Below are 24,113 nucleotides of genomic sequence, written 5' to 3'. Positions count from 1 at the left end.
TGTAAATGTATGGCCATATCAACAGTTTTCTGTCTTGTGTATAGACTATAAATGTATGGCCATATTAACCGTTCTCTGTCTTGTGTATAGACTGTAAATGTATGGCCATATCAACAGTTCTCTGCCTTGTGTATAGACTATAAATGTATGGCCATATTAACCGTTCTCTGTCTTGTGTATAGACTGTAAATGTATGGCCATATCAACAGTTCTCTGCCTTGTGTATAGACTATAAATGTATGGCCATATCAACAGTTCTCTGCCTTGTGTATAGACTATAAATGTATGGCCATATTAACCGTTCTCTGTCTTGTGTATAGACTATAAATGTATGGCCATATCAACAGTCCCCTGTCTTGTGTATAGACTATAAATGTATGGCCATATCAACACTTCACTGTCTTGTGTATAGACTATAAATGTATGGCCATATCAACAGTTCTTTGTCTTGTGTATAGACTATAAATGTATGGCCATATCAACAGTTTTCTGCCTTGTGTATAGACTATAAATGTATGGCCATATCAACCGTTCTCTGTCTTGTGTAATGACTATCAATGTATGGCCATATCAACAGTTCCCTGTCTTGTGTATAGACTATAAATGTATGGCCATATCAACAGTTCCCTGTCTTGTGTATAGACTATAAATGTATGGCCATATCAACAGTCCCCTGTCTTGTGTATAGACTATCAATGTATGGTCATATCAACAGTCCCCTGTCTTGTGTATAGACTATCAATGTATGGCCATATCAACAGTCCCCTGTCTTGTGTAATAGACTATAAATGTATGACCATATCAACAGTCCCCTGTCTTGTGTATAGACTATCAATGTATGGCCATATCAACAGTCCCCTGTCTTGTGTATAGACTATCAATGTATGGCCATATCAACAGTTCTCTGTCTTGTGTGTAGACTATAAATGTATGGCCATATCAACAGTTTTCTGCCTTGTGTATAGACTATCAATGTATGGCCATATCAACAGTTCCCTGTCTTGTGTATAGACTATCAATGTATGGTCATATCAACAGTCCCCTGTCTTGTGTATAGACTATCAATGTATGGCCATATCAACCGTTCTCTGTCTTGTGTATAGACTATCAATGTATGGCCATATCAACAGTTCTCTGTCTTGTGTATAGACTATCAATGTATGGCCATATCAACAGTCCCCTGTCTTGTGTAATGACTATAAATGTATGGCCATATCAACTGTTCTCTGTCTTGTGTATAGACTATCAATGTATGGCCATATCAACAGTTCTCTGTCTTGTGTATAGACTATCAATGTATGGCCATATCAACAGTCCCCTGTCTTGTGTATAGACTATAAATGTATGGCCAAATCAACAATTCCCTGTCTTGTGTATAGACTATAAATGTATGGCCATATCAACCGTCCCCTGTCTTGTGTATAGACTATAAATGTATGACCATATCAACAGTTCTCTGTCTTGTGTATAGACTATCAATGTATGGCCATATCAACAGTCCCCTGTCTTGTGTAATGACTATAAATGTATGGCCATATCAACAGTTCTCTGTCTTGTGTATAGACTATCAATGTATGGCCATATCAACCGTCCCCTGTCTTGTGTAATGACTATAAATGTATGGCCATATCGACAGTTCTTTGTCTTGTGTATAAACTATCAATGTATGGCCATATCAACAGTTTTCTGCCTTGTGTAATGATTATCAATGTATGGCCATATCAACAGTCCCCTGTCTTGTGTATGTATACAGCCATTTTAAGTTCCCTGAGATATTCTAAGGATTTCCAGCTGGCCATCACCATGACAATGATAAAACACCAATAAATGTTATATGTCCACAAATTAGCAGGTCCTAAGCCAGATAAGCTGATCTACCAATGACTGTTAGTGTGGAGTCCACCAACAGGAAGTTAGCTGACAGTGGAGAAAGTTTCGCTGGTTCTCCTATATAGCTCCAGCCTAATGCTGTCACAGATCTTTCTCACAGACCCATACTTCAATTAGGCTTAATTCATCCACAAGAAAGAAAATAATAAATTAAATTTTTTTTTTGAATGGACATTTTGCACAGGATCTTCGATATTTCCTCAAGAAAAGATTGTGTTTGATATAACTATAAAATGTGTACCCTGAATATTTTGTGAGAAATGTGACTTTTGTATAATTGATTTTCCATTGTTTGTACACAGAATGCAGCTTTCTGATTGGTTGAGATTTTTTTTCATACCTCTGTGGAAATTAAATCCAAAAAAGGCATGAAAAATGTTATGTCACAATACGGCCATTTACATTGCCTATTGATTTGTGAAAAAGAATCCCTTATAAAATTAGTTAAATTGTACATAAAACATGTTTTAATTTTGGAATTATAATTTTCAAAAATCAATTATAAGCATTGATGTCAATTATTATTTAGTGTCAAAGGGGTATGAAAAAAATTTTGTTCGCAAACTTTTGTACGAATCCACTTCACAGATTCATAGTTTGCGAACAAAATTGTTTTCATACCCCAATGAAACTAAAAAAAATAACACCAATGCTTAAATGTTAAGAACTGGTGGGTAATTATTATCATTGGAACACTAAAATTATGAGTTGTACTTTTTTTATGGAAATCAATCGTTAATATCTCCTCAATAATGATTATGGTATTTTTAAATTTTATTTATTCACCTTGAGTTTCCCAGAAAACTGGACATTTGTTTTCATGTTTTTATCGTAGATCCCATGACTTATAGATATATATAACTATATGTCTCACCTGTCCTACTTTTTAACTATAAGTTTTAAGCTAATCCTAAATTCACTAAAATTTCAGTATTTTTTCCCAAAACAACCAAAGACCTCCACTTTATAGTACGGAAGAACCCTGTACACAAGTGTGTTATCATGCATTGCGAAAAATTGACCATAAATATTCTCAAAATTCACCAATAGTTTTGTCATTTTTACCCTAAAAGTCACTCTTTCTGAGAAGTGAGAATCAAGTTTGGCTGCATGTGGACTAATTTGTAAATCAATAGCAGATGCAATAAAGACTTTTTATCAATTTCTAAAAATCAAGGGGTTTTAACCAAAAATTACATCTAAAAAATTAAAATTCAGGTAATCTGCAAGGTGTGTTGAGATATCTATACTACAATGCAACTACATTCCAGGTTTTTGAAACAACATTGATACGTTTTGAGAAACTAAACACAAAACTTTAAATTCCAAATTTCCAACATCCCTATATTTGAGAGTTGCTGGATCATAGATCCTGGATGATATTGTGTAAATGAAGGCTGTGTTGTGATGTCCACTATGTGATCTAACTGGATGATTTTCGGTAAATGAAGGCTGTGTTGAGATGTCCACTATGTGATCTAGCTGTATACTGAGTTTGGTTAAAGTTAGACTTATAGTTTTTTAGCAATTAATCGATAACACAAAACTTTAAAGTGAATTGTTGACGTCACTGTCGGAGAGAAACACCGTAGTCACACTTTAATTGGGACTTTGCAGTAGATAAGACAATAATAATCAGGAATGCGATATCAATATGTATATGTCTATGGTGCAGCACCTCTTTTGGAGTCTATTTAATGGTTTATACAAGGGATTAAAACTTCTTTGAAGACTTAATTATTAACCATTTGATGTAGGATTATCTTTTTAAAGATTTATATTGTTTTCCGCCGGACAAGATATAAATATCCATCAAAACCCATAAACGTTGTTAGATTCTCAGTAAGAATATCTCAGAAATTCCATACAAGAACAGTTTCAACTTAAAATTCATTTGTAGAAACTGTTCTAGACTATAAAGTTTACAGAGATCAATAAAAAGCCGGAAATCACATTCCAAGTCATCAAAAGGCTATTGGAGAAACATCTCTGTTTTGACAGAGCTACGTCCAGGTACTGATTACCTGTGTCATTGTAAAACTTCATGTGAACACAAATTTGACTTTTATTATCACATTTGTTAATTCATCAACTCCAGTTAATGACGTACGTGGGTTGTATGTCTGCTTTTCAAACATGTAGGAGACGTAGCCGACCCTCACATATGTCACACGAAAAAGTAGTCGCTATCAATGTCAGGTCATGATACATGAGAACGGGTAAAACATGCAGGTTCTACAAACATCTGATGGTTGACATATAATTATCTTATAACTTTACAATCCTTTCTACATCAGAACATTCACATGTGCTCTCATCACATAACACTATAGGGGTTTTTTATTCCATGTCAAAAATAATTTTATTTAGACAGTATAATTTCAATCATGTGACAGCTGTATGTTTTGTGTATCATCAGAGTAGCGTTGAAGCTGTTGAAGCCCGTTGAAGCTGTTGAAGCATGTTGAAGCCCATAGCTTCTCAGTAAAACCAGCATGGTGATAATAACAGGATGAGAAACCGGCATGAAAACAAGTAAAACACTGAATTAAAGTTTGAAAATGTTGAAAATCAATTTTTATAACCATACTCTTTAAATATTTAATTTGGTTCTATAATTTACCCAATTGCAAGGCAGCAAAACTACAGAAAATAGATATATTTGATCATTGTAGGGTTATTTCGAGAATGCTTCCATGGAGCAGAAATTGTATTGTGTGTAAAAAAACCTCAAAAAATCAAAACTAAAATTCCAGAAAGCATATTTGACATAGCTGAATGGTCAAACACAAGATGTTTACTGATACTAAATGGTCAAGGATAGCTACAAAGTGTTTACTGATACTAAATGGTCAAGGGTAGCTACAAGATGTTTACTGATACTAAATGGTCAAGGATAGTTACAAGATGTTAACTGATAATAAATGGTCAAGGATAGTTACAAGATGTTTACTGATACTAAATGGTCAAGGATTGCTACAAGATGTTTACTGATACTAAATGGTCAAGGATTGCTACAAGATGTTTATACTGATACTAAATGGTCAAGGATAGCTACAAAGTGTATTACTGATACTAAATGGTCAAGGATAGTTACAAAGTGTTTTACTGATACTAAATGGTCAAGGATAGTTACAAGATGTTTACTGATACTAAATGGTCAAGGATTGCTACAAGATGTTTATACTGATACTAAATGGTCAAGGATAGCTACAAGGTGTTTATACTGATACTAAATGGTCAAGGATTGCTACAAGATGTTTATACTGATACTAATGGTCAAGGATAGCTACAAGGTGTTTATACTGATACTAAATGGTCAAGGATAGCTACAAGATGTCAACTGATACTAAATGGTCAAGGATTGCTACAAGATGTTTATACTGATACTAAATGGTCAAAGATATCTACAAGGTGTTTATACTGATACTAAATGGTCAATGATAGTTACAAGGTGTTTACTGATACTAAATGGTCAAGGATAGTTACAAGATGTTTATACTGATACTAAATGGTCAATGATAGCTACAAGGTGTTTATACTGATACTAAATGGTCAATGATAGTTACAAGGTGTTTACTGATACTAAATGGTCAAGAATAGTTACAAGGTGTTTACTGATACTAAATGGTCAAGGATTGCTACAAGATGTTTACTGATACTAAATGGTCAAGGATATCTACAAGGTGTTTACTGATACTAAATGGTCAAGGATACCTACAAGATGTTTACTGATACTAAATGGTCAAGGATTGCTGCAAGATGTTAACTGTTACTAAATGGTCAAGGATTGCTACAAGGTGTTTATACTGATACTAAATGGTCAATGATAGTTACAAGGTGTTTACTGATACTAAATGGTCAAGAATAGTTACAAGGTGTTTACTGATACTAAATGGTCAAGGATTGCTACAAGATGTTTACTGATACTAAATGGTCAAGGATATCTACAAGGTGTTTACTGATACTAAATGGTCAAGGATACCTACAAGATGTTTACTGATACTAAATGGTCAAAGCCAGCTACAAGGAGTTTACTGACATTAATTAGATTGGTATGTAACGGTGGAATAAGACTTACCTTGTACTTGGGAAGCCTGGCCAAGGACAATAACCAGGGGAATAATAGCTATCAGTAGGTTGGTACTCCATGCCCTTCCTGGGCCCACGAAATGATATTCCATTGTTACGATTAATATAGAGTATAAAACACTAGTAAATAAGTAGACTCAGTTCCACATGGGTAAGGTTTATCTCCACTGCTCCGATACAACTCCGTCTCGTACACCAACAAATTCTATAGACTCCCGACGTCACTATAAATAGTTGTGTGTGATGTCTATTGGTGAAATCTACCTCCACGCGACAACCTGGAAAGGATGAAAGAGAACAGGTTAGGAACATCCCTTCAAATAGTACGACGTCAGCCATCGTACCCTCAATTAGAGCCGTCAAGTATTGATGGGCCACACACCACTCACAATGGCTTCCTCGTACTTATGAAATAGTAATAGAAATGTCTGTCTCTGTGAACATCGCAGTTAATACAATGTCCCATAATGACAGCATATATCACACATTATGTAATTAGGCGAGATAAGATGGCTAATCACACCACATTTAAATAAAATCTCGTCACTTTACACGGTCTAACAATCAACCTGATAATTCTATACATTGGAATTCTATTTTTATAAAAGTCTTCTAGTCGATTTCCTTCACTAATCCTCCCCCATTCAATATCTGTATAAACCGCCCTACCTCACCACTCCTTTTTTATCAGATCCTTATAAACTAATTTGATTTCTTTTTCTGTAGTGCTATGTTAAGAAATCCCGTCTGTTTATACCAGTATTTGTGTATTAATAGATGTCTACTGCATTTTCATCCAAAGCTATATTTTCAGGACAGCTTTAATTTAAGCCTCCCTTTTAAATCACATCCTTTAAATAACAATTGTAATACACTGTACATGAAATGTTATACAGTTTTTACTTTTATTTAAAAATCGTCGTTTTAAGGAAATCATGTGCAGTAGTGCGTGACCACTTCTTTATATAAGATGTTTAATTTGGTTTCTGACACTTTTATACTCGGAGACGAGACGGAACACCTTCAACATACTTCAAATTTACTGTGATGTCATATGATACCATTGTTGGGATGTTTATAATTGAGAAAATCAATGATTAAATGTACACATCATTAATATGTCTACAACACACAGAATTAGCCTACAACTTAATAAACATCTGATTTTTTGTGATGTGAAATTTTCGTCACATTACCATATTGTTTTGAATGACATGCCACATGTTAAGCACTGATGTGTTTAGAAACTTAATATTGGGGTAATTATATATTTATGGTCTATAGGAGACATATAACACATGGGTTTTTTAACTTGTTCAGTCATGACAACTGGGTCATTGCACCTCACAATAATTACAGTCATATAAAAGTCAACTTTCTGTGAAACTGAACAAACAATGACCTTACACAAAATGTCCAAAAATATAATAACTATCACCTTGTTTATCACCCTGCTAAACAGAAAATACAATAAAATTCATAATCTGTCGAGAGCTTGGTAAATAGTAAAGATGACTGTAAACATTCAAGTGATCCAGACCACATCACAACTTCCCAGCCGACTGACCGTTGGGAGTGATTGGCCCATCTGTCCAGTGTTTCCACGGTAACTAAAGAAACGAAAGGGAATCCATTAATCCCTAAATCCTGTGACTATACAGTCAGTTAATCTGTCCCTAGTAGTGTCAATAAAGAACTAAATTGGTAGACATTAGTCTGTTATCTCTGATATAGTCAAGATCAACTGCCAACAAAAACCAACAGGTAGTTTAATGTGTATCCATGTACTGTCAAATATTTTACAATACCAACATTGACCAGAAAATGTGAAGGCAGTATTGCAATGATTATTTACAAAAGTAAAATCTGTACTGGAAAGTTTGACCAGCAGAATCTCTTCTGGAAAGTTTGACCAGCAGAATCTCCTCTGGAAAGTTTGACCAGTAGAATCTGTACTGGAAAGTTTGACCAGTAGAATCTCTTCTGGAAAGTTTGACCAGTAGAATCACCTCTTTTGTGAATAAGGAAGATCTCTTTTTAGGTTGAGACCATGTATAGTGCCAGTAGTGTAGCCATCATTTAGAGATATATGCATCCTATCAACAAAATGGTGTCTGTCTTAAGACACATCCCTTTCTGTCAACAGTGTACAAAGTCTCTAAAGACACCACTATATAGACACACTGGGCTGTCCATATAGTAGTATCTTTAGAGACAAACCCTTCCATCAACGTAGTGTTGTCTTTAGAGACAATTCCTTTTGTCATCATAATGTTGTCTTTAGAGACAATCCAATCCCTTGATATAACTTGTTTTGCAAATGTAAAATATATAAAGTTTACATTTAGATACAACCCCCTTTAACAGTAGTGGTTAAAAGACATTCAGCTCTGACTTTAGAGACAATGCTTTCTCACCCCACTGAAGACTGAAGAAGAAGACAATGCTTTCTCACCCCACTGAAGATTGAAGAAGACAATGCTTTCTCACCCCACTGAAGACTGAAGAAGACAATGCTTTCTCACCCCACTGAAGACTGAAGAAGACAATGCTTTCTCACCCCACTGAAGATTGAAGAAGAAAACTTTTTAAACCATCTCTTCTACTAACAAAGGCAGAATCAGTCTTTAACTTCGTGCTACACACTAATGATCAACTCATTTGCTTTATACACTTTTTTCTGGACAGGTGATAATAGCTTCAATCAGCTTAGAATGCTCTTAAAACCAAGTTAGTTAACTATAACCTGGTTTCAGTATTCATTAGGACAGGAGCATGTATTGGAAACTACAGGTAAGTTACTGCTGAAGTATCACCATCGGTATAATTACGATAGTTTACTCGCCTCACGCCTCACGTGAGAATTAAAATTTCACTTTGAATTGCCAGCTTTCTTGCCTGCTAATGAGAACAGAGCCAGAAGATGTATGTTGCTGAGCATGCATATATCTTCTCACCTGGATTGTTTATCTCTCCCATCACTGACTATGCCAGATCATTCCCCTGATCAGTCCAACACTGAGCTCAAACCATTGGGCAATATCATAAACCTAATGAAGAAGCTTACAAATGTCAACTTCAGATGTCCAGGGCATCCTGTGTCCAGTTCTTGACCTTCACCTGAAGGTGACTTTGTGTTACCTGTTCTTACTGACCACAACAATAATTTTATGTGATCAATATAGTGTCCAAATCTATACAGTGAAACATGTGTAGGTATTCAACTGTACATTTGTCATGAGAATCTGTCTTACTGAAACGAGTTAGTAATTAGGACTACATGGATTTAACCTCTAGTATTCAGATAGGATCACTACCCAGTATGTAACATCTGTGTGCATGACAACCAAGAAGTTCACAGTTCAACCTGATCAACTTAACAGTCTTCCAAGTCAAAGCAACATAAACATATTCATCTAAAAGTCAATTTCTCTAGTACATCCCTGGAAGGTTTAATTCTGAAGTTAAGAACATATAAAAAATTACTATGAGCAAGTTTATGTATAAATCCAGTGACATGTCACCAATTTACAGTGTTTCATTCGTTACAGCCTCAGGCAGATCCAAAATTAGAAAGGAATAAAATTCCTTGACTTGAAACACATTGAAGAAACCATAAAAAAAATCCTATCCAAACGCAAGCCAAAGATCCAATAAGTTGTCTTAACAACCATCCCAAATCAATTAGATGTATAAACACTGTGCCCAACACAAGGATTACCCATAATGCAGTTTGACAATAAAAACCTGGCAGTCTTGCGGAGACCAAGACAAAAAAGGTAAACCTGCTACAATGTAGGCCCCATATCATCGTTAATGGTCACCACTTTATAACAAAAAATACCCAACGTATGTCTATCAAATGGTTCCATTCCACTTCTATTGATCCTAGTAAGCATTTAACAAGAAGCTTCTACTTCATTTTTAAAAATGTTGTTGCAAATAAAATTTCCAGTGGATGTCTGATCAACATATCAACGAGTAACCAAGTTCTATAGACCAGACATCAACGTGTAACGAGTTCTATAGACCAGACATCAACGAGTAACCAAGTTCTATAGACCAGACATCAATGAGTAACCAAGTTCTATAGACCAGACATCAACGAGTAACGAGTTCTATAGACCAGACATCAACGAGTAACCAAGTTCTATAGACCAGACTTCAACGAGTAACGAGTTCTATAGACCAGACATCAACGAGTAACCAAGTTCTATAGACCAGAGACATCAACGAGTAACGAGTTCTATAGACCAGACATCAACGAGTAACCAAGTTCTATAGACCAGACTTCAACGAGTAACGAGTTCTATAGACCAGAGACTTCAATGAGTAAACAAGTTCTATAGACCAGAGATATCAACGAGTAACCAAGTTCTATAGACCAGAGACTTCAACGAGTAACGAGTTCTATAGACCAGAGATATCAACGAGTAACCAAGTTCTATAGACCAGAGACTTCAACGAGTAACAAGTTCTATAGACCAGAGATATCAACGAGTAACCAAGTTCTATAGACCAGACATCAACGAGTAAACAAGTTCTATAGACCAGACATCAACGAGTAACCAAGTTCTATAGACCAGAGATATCAACGAGTAACGAGTTCTATAGACCAGAGACTTCAATGAGTAAACAAGTTCTATAGACCAGAGATATCAACGAGTAACCAAGTTCTATAGACCAGAGACTTCAACGAGTAACGAGTTCTATAGACCAGACTTCAACGAGTAACCAAGTTCTATAGACCAGACATCAATGAGTAACCAGGTTATATAGACCAGACATCAACGAGTAACCAAGTTCTATAGACCAGACATCAACGAGTAACCAAGTTCTATAGACCAGACATCAACGAGTAACCAAGTTCTATAGACCAGACTTCAACGAGTAACCAAGTTCTATAGACCAGACTTCAGCGAGTAACCAAGTTCTATAGACCAGACATCAACGAGTAACCAAGCTCTATAGACCAGACATCAACGAGTAACCAAGTTATATAGACCAGACATCAACGAGTAACCAAGTTATATAGACCAGACATCAACGAGTAACCAAGTTCTATAGACCAGACATCAACGAGTAACCAAGTTCTATAGACCAGACTTCAGCGAGTAACCAAGTTCTATAGACCAGAGATATCAACGAGTAACAAAGTTCTATAGACCAGACATCAACGAGTAACCAAGTTCTATAGACCAGACACATCAACGAGTAACCAAGCTCTATAGACCAGACATCAACAAGTAACCAAGTTATATAGACCAGACATCAATGAGTAACCAAGCTCTATAGACCAGACTTCAACGAGTAACCAAGTTCTATAGACCAGACATCAATGAGTAACCAAGTTCTATAGACCAGACTTCAACGAGTTACGAGTTCTATAGACCAGAGACATCAACGGGTAACCAAGTTCTATAGACCAGAGACATCAACGAGTAACCAAGTTCTATAGACCAGAGACATCAACGAGTAACCAAGCTCTATAGACCAGACATCAACGAGTAACCAAGTTCTATAGACCAGAGATATCAACAAGTAACCAAGTTCTATAGACCAGACATCAACGAGTAACCAAGTTCTATAGACCAGAGACATCAACGAGTAACCAAGTTCTATAGACCAGAGACTTCAACGAGTAACCAAGTTCTATAGACCAGAGACTTCAACGAGTAACCAAGTTCTATAGACCAGAGACATCAACGAGTAACCAAGTTCTATAGACCAGACATCAACGAGTAACCAAGCTCTATAGACCAGACATCAACGAGTAACCAAGCTCTATAGACCAGACATCAACCAGTAACCAAGTTGTATAGACCAGAGATATCAACGAGTAACGAGTTCTATAGACCAGACATCAATGGATAACCAAGTTCTATAGACCAGAGACATCAACGAGTAACCACGTTCTATAGACCAGACATCAACGAGTAACCAAGTTCTATAGACCAGAGACATCAACGAGTAACCAAGTTCTATAGACCAGAGACATCAACGAGTAACCAAGTTCTATAGACCAGAGATATCAACGAGTAACCGAGTTCTATAGACCAGAGACATCAACGAGTAACCAAGTTCTATAGACCAGAGACTTCAACGAGTAACTAAGTTCTAGAGTCCAGACTTCAACGAGTAACGAGTTCTATAGACCAGACATCAACGAGTAACCAAGCTCTATAGACCAGACATCAACGAGTAACCAAGTTCTATAGACCAGACATCAATGAGTAACCAAGTTCTATAGACCAGACTTCAACGAGTAACGAGTTCTATAGACCAGAGACATCAACGGGTAACCAAGTTCTATAGACCAGAGACATCAACGAGTAACCAAGTTCTATAGACCAGAGACATCAACGAATAACCAAGCTCTATAGACCAGACATCAACGAGTAACCAAGTTCTATAGACCAGACATCAACGAGTAACCAAGTTCTATAGACCAGACATCAACGAGTAACCAAGTTCAATAGACCAGACACATCAACGAGTAACCGAGTTCTATAGACCAGACTTCAACGAGTAACCAAGTTATATAGACCAGACATCAACGAGTAACGAAGTTCTATAGACCAGACACATCAACGAGTAACCGAGTTCTATAGACCAGAGACATCAACGGGTAACCAAGTTCTATAGACCAGAGACATCAACGAGTAACGAGTTCTATAGACCAGAGACATCAACGAGTAACCAAGTTCTATAGACCAGACATCAACGAGTAACCAAGTTCTATAGACCAGAGACATCAACGAGTAACCAAGTTATATAGACCAGACTTCAACGAGTAACGAGTTCTATAGAACAGACATCAATGAGTAACCAAGTTCTATAGACCAGACATCAATGAGTAACCAAGTTCTATAGACCAGACTTCAACGAGTTACGAGTTCTATAGACCAGAGACATCAACGGGTAACCAAGTTCTATAGACCAGAGACATCAACGAGTAACCAAGTTCTATAGACCAGAGACATCAACGAGTAACCAAGCTCTTTAGACCAGACATCAACGAGTAACCAAGTTCTATAGACCAGACTTCAACGAGTAACGAGTTCTATAGAACAGACATCAATGAGTAACCAAGTTCTATAGACCAGACTTCAATGAGTAACGAGTTCTATAGACCAGACTTCAACGAGTAACCGAGTTCTATAGACCAGACTTCAACGAGTAACGAGTTCTATAGAACAGACATCAACGAGTAACCAAGCTCTATAGACCAGACATCAACGAGTAACCAAGTTCTATAGACCAGACATCAATGAGTAACCAAGTTCTATAGACCAGACTTCAACGAGTTACGAGTTCTATAGACCAGAGACATCAACGGGTAACCAAGTTCTATAGACCAGAGACATCAACGAGTAACCAAGTTCTATAGACCAGAGACATCAACGAGTAACCAAGCTCTATAGACCAGACATCAACGAGTAACGAGTTCTATAGACCAGAGACATCAACGAGTAACCAAGCTCTATAGACCAGACATCAACGAGTAACCAAGTTCTATAGACCAGAGATATCAACAAGTAACCAAGTTCTATAGACCAGACATCAACGAGTAACCAAGTTCTATAGACCAGAGACATCAACGAGTAACCAAGTTCTATAGACCAGAGACTTCAACGAGTAACCAAGTTCTATAGACCAGAGACTTCAACGAGTAACCAAGTTCTATAGACCAGGGACATCAACGAGTAAACAAGTTCTATAGACCAGAGACATCAACGAGTAACCAAGTTCTATAGACCAGAGACTTCAACGAGTAACCAAGTTCTATAGACCAGAGACTTCAACGAGTAACCAAGTTCTATAGACCAGAGACTTCAACGAGTAACCAAGTTCTATAGACCAGAGACTTCAACGAGTAACCAAGTTCTATAGACCAGAGACTTCAACGAGTAACCAAGTTCTATAGACCAGAGACTTCAACGAGTAACCAAGTTCTATAGACCAGAGACTTCAACGAGTAACCAAGTTCTATAGACCAGAGACTTCAACGAGTAACCAAGTTCTATAGACCAGAGATATCAACGAGTAACAAGTTCTATAGACCAGAGACATCAACGAGTAACGAGTTCTATAGGCCAGAGACTTTTTGTCATTGAAAGCAACAAAAGAAACAAAGTGTAAAATTGCAAATTATTTTTGAAGGTTCTAATTATTACTTGCTCTTCTAAAATTGGTGTTTGAATACTCTCTGGTGAACTATATCAGCTGTAACAGCCCTCTGGAAAAGTTTCCACTGTCATTCCAGCCTGCTGTGAAGACTTGTAATGTTGCATCACTGAAGTAGGATGCCAAAGGCTTCAACATTGGTTACAGTACAATACAAACACGACAATTTTGTGTTGATGATTTCATCAGTTTCCAGGTTGTTATTGAATTAGTGTGTTAATAGCTGTAGGTTTTCAATAGCCTCATCACTGTGTTATTTCGGGTTTTTGCTACTGGCATATAGCTGATTATAATTAAGGTTTGAAAAGCATATTTCTAACATCTACAACTGTATGAACCACAACAGTTACGAAGTGTATACTCCTAGATGTGGAGTATTTCTAACATCTACAACTGTATGAACCACAACAGTTACGAAGTGTATACTCCAAGATGTGCAGTATTTCTAACATCTACAACTGTATGAACCACAACAGTTACGAAGTGTATACTCCAAGATGTGCAGTATTTCTAACATCTACAACTGTATGAACCACAACAGTTACGAAGTGTATACTCCAAGATGTGCAGTATTTCTAACATCTACAACTGTATGAACCACAACAGTTACGAAGTGTATACTCCTAGATGTGCAGTATTTCTAACATCCATGAGACACAATAGTCCTCTGATTAAAACACATTCATGAGACACAAAGGTCCTCTGGTTAAAAATCATTCTAAGACACAACAGTCCTCCGATTAAAACACTTTCATGAGACACAATAGTCCATAGTCTATAAGACACAATAGTCCATGAGACACAATAGTCCATGAGACACAATAGTCCATGAGACACAATAGTCCATGAGACACAACAGTCCATAAGACACAATAGTCCATGAGACACAATAGTCCATGAGACACAATAGTCCATGAGACACAATAGTCCATAAGACACAATAGTCCATGAGACACAATAGTCCATAAGACACAATAGTCCATAGTCCATAAGACACAATAGTCCATGAGACACAATAGTCCATGAGACACAATAGTCCAGAGACACAATAGTCCATAAGACACAATAGTCCATGAGACACAATAGTCCATAAGACTCAATAGTCCATAAGACACAATAGTCCATAAGACACAATAGTCCATGAGACACAATAGTCCACAAGACACAATAGTCCATAGTCCATGAGACACAATAGTCCATGAGACACAATAGTCCATAGTCCATGAGACACAATAGTCCATGAGACACAATAGTCCATAAGACACAATAGTCCATAAGACACAATAGTCCATGAGACACAATAGTCCACAAGACACAATAGTCCATAGTCCATGAGACACAATAGTCCACCAGACACAATAGTCCATAGTCCATGAGATACAATAGTCCATGAGACACAATAGTCCATAAGACACGATAGTCCATGAGACACGATAGTCCATGAGACACGATAGTCCATGAGACACAATAGTCCATGAGACACAATAGTCCATAGTCCATAAGACACAATAGTCCATGAGACACAATAGTCCATGAGACACAATAGTCCATAAGACACAATAGTCCTGTTGGTTACTCAAATTAAAGCATACAAAGTATGACATCTTTTCAAGTCAGCAAGTTATGTATGTGAAATAGAAGGTACTATTACCAAAGGGACATAACTGTGTATATAATCATGCATGAAACTTGATTTGGTACCTCAATCTCTACAATCCCAAGAGTCATCATATACTGAATTTGTGAATTGTAGATGACAGCATTAATAGATGGACCCTCCCCCAGACATAATGACGGACAGACAGACGGATGAAGTGCTCTAGTGCCTTACCAGGGCTAATAAACAGCACCACATCGGCTCCAGAGGCCATCAGAAAGGCCTGAAGCATTTGTCAAACCTCCCATGAGGTACTGGTGTGGATTTTGATCTCCACATCGGCCCCAGAGGCCATCAGAAAGGCCTGAAGCATTTGTCAAACCTCCCATGAGGTACTGGTGTGGATTTTGATCTCCATAAGTGACAGCTTGTCTCAACTGACCTTTGATAAGTAAGGCAGTTTTAAGATAATTGCAGAGATCATTATCATAGGGCAACTTTTTCTACATCTTAATTTTCATCATATTTTTTGTACGAAATCGAACCCTGCAACATACACAGCTAAAGGTAGTCAATACTAATAATTAATAAATGATGGAACACTAAGTACAGAATAGTTGTATTGATGATAACATAGTCATAATAATGAGAATAGAGCTTATCGATAATGAAATGAGACGACAATTCCTCCATTCAAACATACTGAGTTTCAATAATGAAAATTCTGTGAGATCAGGAACATTATTAACAGTGTTTATATACATTTATATAATGTCCAGACACTATACACATTCCTGCAAATAGAATTGTGTTGCCAAGCCTTCATTAGTAGAGGACAGATGCCATGCACAGTTCTCCCAATATTAGATCAATAAAACATCTTCGACATCCCTTTCACTTAGGAAATTAAAAACCTTTCCTTTTGAAGTACAACTCTAACTTTTCCTATTTGCTCTTCTTGCATTGGTTAAGTTTAAATCATTTTTTTTTAATTTGAAATTCATCCAAACATTTGACGAGCTACCAGAGGCTTCTATGTAATCTCTTACAAAATCCTATTTGGTTCATAAATCCGTAATTACAGCGATTTCGCCTGTAACAAGGAATACCAGAAGAAACATGTGGCTTCCCTGAAATTACTTAATGTTTAGGTACCTTAGCGTGAAACCATGTACATTTTAGCATCGCTGACTTGATTAAACTTCTCCGCACCTTCATTTATTACTACTAATAACCATCAGTACCTACAGGAAATGGAGCATTTCATTAACTTGCTTAGGAATGTACTAAACAAAATCAATTTCACAAAATTTCAGATTACTTATTTTCTGTAGAAATTGACTGTTCAAAAGTTAAATGGTAGATTTTCGACCATTCTAGAATTGTGAAATAATTTAGTGTTTATGGTAAACTTATTACTGGTTTACAATAACATGACTCCTCTCATTGCTTGGTTTTGTCTCAAATAATATAGTCCATGTTTGTCTGCATCATATCATATACCTGTATATATAGGGATGGTGTTCAGGGTACATTATATACCTGTATATCTAGGGATGGTGTTCAGGGTACATTATTTACCTGTATATCTAGGGATGGTGTACAGGGTACATTATATACCTGTATATCTAGGGATGGTGTACAGGGTACATTATATACCTGTATATATAGGGATGGTGTACAGGGTACATTATATACCTGTATATCTAGGGATGGTGTACAGGGTACATTATATACCTGTATATCTAGGGATGGTGTACAGGGTACATTATATACCTGTATATCTAGGGATGGTGTTCAGAGTACATTATATACCTGTATATCTAGGGATGGTGTTCAGGGAACATTATATACCTGTATATCTAAGGATGGTGTTCAGGGTACATTATATACCTGTACATCTAGGGATGGTGTTCAGGGTACATTATTTACCTGTATATCTAGGGATGGTGTACAGGGTACATTATTTACCTGTATATCTAGGGATGGTGTACTGGGTACATTATTTACCTGTATATATAGGGATGGTGTACAGGGTAATTATATACCTGTATATCTAGGGATGGTGTTCAGGGTACATTATATACCTGTATACATAGGGATGGTGTACAGGGTACATTATATACCTGTATATCTAGGGATGGTGTACAGGATACATTATATACCTGTATACATAGGGATGGTGTACAGGGTACATTATATACCTGTATATCTAGGGATGGTGTACAGGGTACATTATATACCTGTATATCTAGGGATGGTGTACAGGGTACATTATATACCTGTATACATAGGGATGGTGTACAGGGTAATTATATACCTGTATATATAAGGATGATGTACAGGGTACATTATATACCTGTATATCTAGGGATGGTGTTCAGGGTACATTATTTACCTGTATATCTAGGGATGGTGTACAGGGTACATTATATACCTGTATATCTAGGGATGGTGTACAGGGTACATTATATACCTGTATATCTAGGGATGGTGTACAGGGTACATTATATACCTGTATATCTAGGGATGGTGTTCAGGGTACATTATTTACCTGTATATCTAGGGATGGTGTACAGGGTACATTATTTACCTGTATATCTAGGGATGGTGTACAGGATACATTATTTACCTGTATATCTAGGGATGATGTACAGGGTACATTATATACCTGTATATCTAGGGATGGTGTACAGGGTACATTATATACCTGTATATCTAGGGATGTGTACCAAGTACATTATATACCTGTATATCTAGAGATGGTGTTCAGGGTACATTATATACCTGTATATATAGGGATGGTGTTCAGGGTACATTATATACCTGTATATATAGGGATGGTGTACAGGTTGTATTATATACCTGTATATATAGGGATGGTGTACAGGGTAATTATATACCTGTATATCTAGGGATGGTGTTCAGGGTACATTATATACCTGTATACATAGGGATGGTGTACAGGGTACATTATATACCTGTATATCTAGGGATGGTGTACAGGGTACATTATATACCTGTATATCTAGGGATGGTGTACAGGGTACATTACCTGTATATCTAGGGATGGTGTACAGGGTACATTATATACCTGTATATCTAGAGATGGTGTACAGGGTACATTATTTACCTGTATATCTAGGGATGGTGTACAGGGTACATTATTTACCTATATATATAGGGATGGTGTACAGGGTACATTATATACCTGTATATCTAGGGATGGTGTACAGGGTACATTATATACCTGTATATCTAGGGATTGTGTACAGGGTACATTATATACCTGTATATATAGGGATGGTGTACAGCGTACATTATATACCTGTATATCTAGGGATGGTGTACAGGGTACATTATTTACCTATATATATAGGGATGGTGTACAGGGTACATTATATACCTGTATATCTAGGGATGGTGTACAGGGTACATTATTTACCTATATATATAGGGATGGTGTACAGGGTACATTATATACCTGTATATCTAGGGATGGTGTACAGGGTACATTATTTACCTATATATATAGGGATGGTGTACAGGGTACATTATTTACCTATATATATAGGGATGGTGTACAGGGTACATTATATACCTGTATATCTAGGGATGGTGTACAGGGTACATTATTTACCTATATATATAGGGATGGTGTACAGGGTACATTATATACCTGTATATCTAGGGATGGTGTACAGGGTACATTATTTACCTATATATATAGGGATGGTGTACAGGGTATATCTGTATGATGTATATATACCACTGTTAACTTCTTATCCATATTATTTCATGAAAAATGCTTTTATGAACAAAGAATTTAGACATGTTTACACAGAACAAAATACCTTCACAATACACTTCATATAGTCCCTAGAATACAAATCTACATCCCAGGCTTTGTCCTATTATACTTACAGGGATTTGCTGACATACTTTCTCATCCTCTGTATCTGGCCCCTGACCCATCAGCCAGTTGTGGCCATCTATCTGCCTTACTAAAGTCTACCTGATACTACCATAAGATAAGCACTACCTCCTACAGGTGACAGTTGCCCTGGCTGTTTATGTTATGTTTTCATCAGTCTGTCAGCCTAAAGCCATATCATCGCCCTGACTAACTGCCCAAATACACTATGTGGAAGTTTTAATCGACATAATTGATTCAATTTTCACCAGCAAAAAGGTGAAATTTATGTCTGGTCAGAATCAAGGTCCCTCTGGTCTTGGATGTCTCCATTATCTATATGTAATGTCTTCCTGAAATCTTTACAAATATCTCAACCGAAAATAAAAAAACATTGTGACAGCTCCTTATAAAACCTCAGAAACTTGGATTGAAAGTTCCTAACCTGTGTGTGAAGGAATAGGACCAGAATTTTAATTGTCAATTAAAACATAGTTCCACTGAATATCACAGAATCAATAACGATTCCATAGAAAAACTTGGTAAAGGTTGACAATTTACAGAGCTGACCTCCAGCATGAATTGGTGAAGCTGTGAAACCATAGAATGGCCAGTTTCTAGACGGATTGCTCTACGATTAGGGGATAGTTATAAATGAAACTGAGACAGATTTCTCTATGATTAGGGGATGGTTATAAATGAAACGGAGGCGACAATGAACAGTCCAAAACAGACATGAAAGGTTTCCTACAAATATGAAAGCAGCGTAATGATTGGAGGATGCTAAGTATGGCAGAACATAAGGATTCCAATACTCTGGTACGTCTGGCCACACAAAGCTCCATCCTAGCTTGGTTATGAATGACAAACATCTCCCTATATCATGAGGGTTAAATTTGATCTGATTTAAACATTTTAAGGTATTGACATGAAAATCATCCTCCTATAATGAACAAGTTGTGTTGAAATTTTCAATGGTGTAGTAATGTATTAATTGTGTTGTTGGAGAGTTTCTCTACACTGGTACACCTAGATATATATGATATAGTCCAGTATCTCCTCCCCTCTACACTGGTACACCTAGACATATACAATATAGTCCAGTATCTCCTCCCCTCTACACTGGTACACCTAGACATACAACTATTAGTCCAGTATCTCCTCCCCTCTACACTGGTACACCTAGACATATAGATATAGTCCAGTATCTCCTCCCCTCTACACTGGTACACCTAGACATATACGATATAGTCCAGCATCAAATATATCCAGTGAGTCTGGGAATCACATGGCCAGTATTCTGATAATGTCAACATCTCATAGACATAATTTGTCCTTGATACAGTTTCACACAAATACAGTCAATGTTTATATTGTAGCAGTATTTATATTTTAGTATCTTATGTTGTGAAAGCATTCTGTTAGATATATATTTTACTACCGAAAGCATTATTGGTGAATCAATTCATCATTGCACCCATGTATTTACAGTCGGCTATATCCCCTGTTAATTAAAATTTGAAATTAGTTTAAAGCACTTGTTTTATGATTACAACTTTTTCAATAAATCTTTAGTTGTTATCAATTCTGTTTCAGAATTAGATTTTTTCTGATTGTAAATAAACCATCGAGGTACTGATTAATACTATAAATCAGACTTTTTAAGGATTGTAGGATTATAGCTCTCAAATGCTTAAAAGCACTCTGTGTTTATTCTTGGAAATAACTTTTAGGATTTAGAGAAAAAATTCATTGCAGTGAGAAATGAATAACGTAACCTTTGTCATTTTACCTGAATTACTTGTTGAAATTACGGGAAAAGTCATGAATCAATCTTCACGTAACCTTTGTCATTTTACCTGAATTACTTGTTGAAATTACGGGAAAAGTCATGAATCAATCTTCACAAGTGCAGTGAATATAAAAACTCTATGAATAATAAATAATGGGATGTATATATTGCACACTTTTAGGTAAGATCTTTTCCGTATTTTTGTTTAAAGTATATACACCAGTTAAAACGAGCCTTCTCTGAGCCTATTTCCTACCTTTTAAGGCCAATCGACATCGAAACGCGAGTGTAGGACAAAAGCCCCCCCGGACATTAGCCCCCCCGGACATTAGCCCCTAGGTCAAAAGCCCCTCCGGACGAAAGCCCCCCCGGACATTAGCCCCCCCGGACAGAAGCCCCTTCTTTAGAAATTTAGCTGGTATACTTTATATAAATCTGTACTTTTGAAAAACAGAAATTATATATATATATATATTGTTGTTTTTATCTCTGAAATTTGGAGAATAATTGTGTGGAAAATGAAGGTCCTTGGTTCAATGTCAGTGTAGCATTATATGTCTGTGGTTAAACATCATAATTTATTTTTTCAAACTTTATATTATTAAGTAAGCTAAAAATTTCAGGAAACTCTCCATGATGAACATATTGTTACTGATCACTGATAATTTTTGACTTCCTAATTAATATACTGCAAATATTGATAATCAAAGAAATGCCTACAAAAGCAATAAACATTTGATCCCTATTTGCAGTGTCTCAAATTATAATATAATAAGTACCTAACCAAACATGTTGCACTGCGTTGTAATAAGAAAAGTTTGATTTTAGGAATGATTAAAATCAAAGAAACAATGAAGCCATCAATGATATATTTCTTTCCAGGAGAACACAACATCAATAAAAACCTACCAAACAACTGTGTAACAGCTTATTATTTATGTAACAGTTCAAGTAGTTGTTGTTGGAACCGGTTGTTTACATTGCCGAAGCCACTGATGACATATGTTATGTATATGTAGCAATTAAAAATCATAAAAAAATAAATATCATTTTTTTTTATGAAGTGCTTTTGCCGAAGCTACTGATGACATATGCATATGTAGCAATTAAAAATCATTAAAAAAATAAATATCATTTTTTTTTATGAAGGGGCTTTTGTCCACTTTTTGATTAGTGTGAAGGGGCTTTTGTCCGGAGGGGCTTTTGTCCTAGGGGCTAATGTCCGGGGGGGCTAATGTCCGGGGGGGCTTTTGTCCGTACCTCCACCAGCACACCAAAGTTAACATTGATCAGTTGTAAACTGTGAAATACCTACCTTTGACGTAGTACCTATGACAACAGTGACTTGCAATATTTAAACACCTAGAGAGTTTGTATCAACACATACACTAATCCTATAAGAAAACGACACTTGACATAGACATACCCATTCAGGTGTAAAGAGATGGCCTATAAATATAGATCTATCTTATACCCCCACACATTTCTCATACATACCAACAGGTGTTGTTCCGAAAGTTTCTTGACAAACAATCCAGATATTATTTCAAAACTTCACTTGACTTCAGGAATATTACTGTTCAGAAAGATGAATAATTTGGGACAATCGTCAAAATAATCCACTGCGATGTGACTGTGGGCACAGAGGATATGCGAGGCCTACACTGATAAAATGGAGACACATGTACCTGGATAATGATGAGTCACACATGGCCCTGTTTGCCAGAACTTTATCAAGTTTACTTTGTCTACAATGCCTTTCAATGAAATATCAATGTGGGGGTGTAGCACATTCAATAGAAATATCGCACCCTATAAATAAATGATCGGAAGACCTACCCTACTGTGAGTTGATTTGCCATGTTGAGACCAGCATATTTTGTTTTTGTCAATTTTCTAACATACATTAAAGTCATGTTAATCATTGTCCTTCTGCTCAGCTTATTCACTTACCTTCTTGTTAAAAGTGAAAAGAAAGAAACTGTGTTGTCTTGTTATCCGTGACATCTGTATTTATAAGGACAGTTGTGCTAAATCCAGCGAACAACAACAAGGACAGGTGTGTCAAATCAACACTACAACTGTACACCTAGTCACAGCCAGCTGAACACACTAAATACCTTGGTAAAAGTTAGTAGAGACTGTCTGTATGCTGACTGTTGTATAAGGTGTAATGATGTGGTGCACTCACTAGGCCAGGTAAAACCAAGATATGGGCAGTCATGTCCGTGGGTCAAGTGAAGAGGTCACCTGCATAACTTAGCTTTTTCACATCATTTTTTACCCTGAATTATTGTATGACTGCCCGAACAATTCCTTTACTGGGGGACCTCAGATATACACAACCACACTCAACATTAGACATCACACCAACAAATCATTATCGTAGCTAGCCCCTCCAATACCTGTACAGTAAGATCAGTATTGTCCTCCTCCAATACCTGTACAGTAAGATCAGTATTGTCGTCCTCCAATACCTGTACAGTAAGATCAGTATTGTAGTCCTCCTATACCTGTACAGTAAGATCAGTATTGTAGTCCTCCAATACCTGTATAGTAAGATCAGTATTGTAGTCCTCCTATACCTGTACAGTAGGATCAGTATTGTCGTCCTCCAATACCTGTACAGTAAGATCAGTATT

The 24,113-nt window shown here is 36.6% G+C and overlaps 2 protein-coding genes across 2 annotated transcripts in view; both read right to left on the bottom strand.

The window, feature by feature from the left end:
• The window catches only part of LOC117324969 (adhesion G protein-coupled receptor L2-like), an 84,289-nt gene extending 60,694 nt beyond the window's left edge, over positions 1-23,595 (bottom strand). The window contains 2 exon segments of the mRNA XM_033880819.1: positions 5,972-6,260; positions 23,425-23,595. Coding sequence (XP_033736710.1) covers positions 5,972-6,074 — 103 coding nt within the window. The 5' untranslated portion in view covers positions 6,075-6,260; positions 23,425-23,595.
• Positions 14,910-15,773, bottom strand: LOC117324843. The gene has a single exon (XM_033880672.1). The coding sequence runs from the start codon at positions 15,771-15,773 to the stop codon at positions 14,910-14,912; it is 864 nt and encodes a 287-aa protein (XP_033736563.1).
• Positions 23,596-24,113: the final 518 nt, after the last annotated feature.

This window comes from Pecten maximus, chromosome 4 (assembly GCF_902652985.1).
Source record: "Pecten maximus chromosome 4, xPecMax1.1, whole genome shotgun sequence".
Classification (NCBI taxonomy): domain Eukaryota; kingdom Metazoa; phylum Mollusca; class Bivalvia; order Pectinida; family Pectinidae; genus Pecten; species Pecten maximus.
Note: the sequence above shows the minus strand (reverse complement) of the source record. Positions and strands in the feature narration are given on the sequence as shown.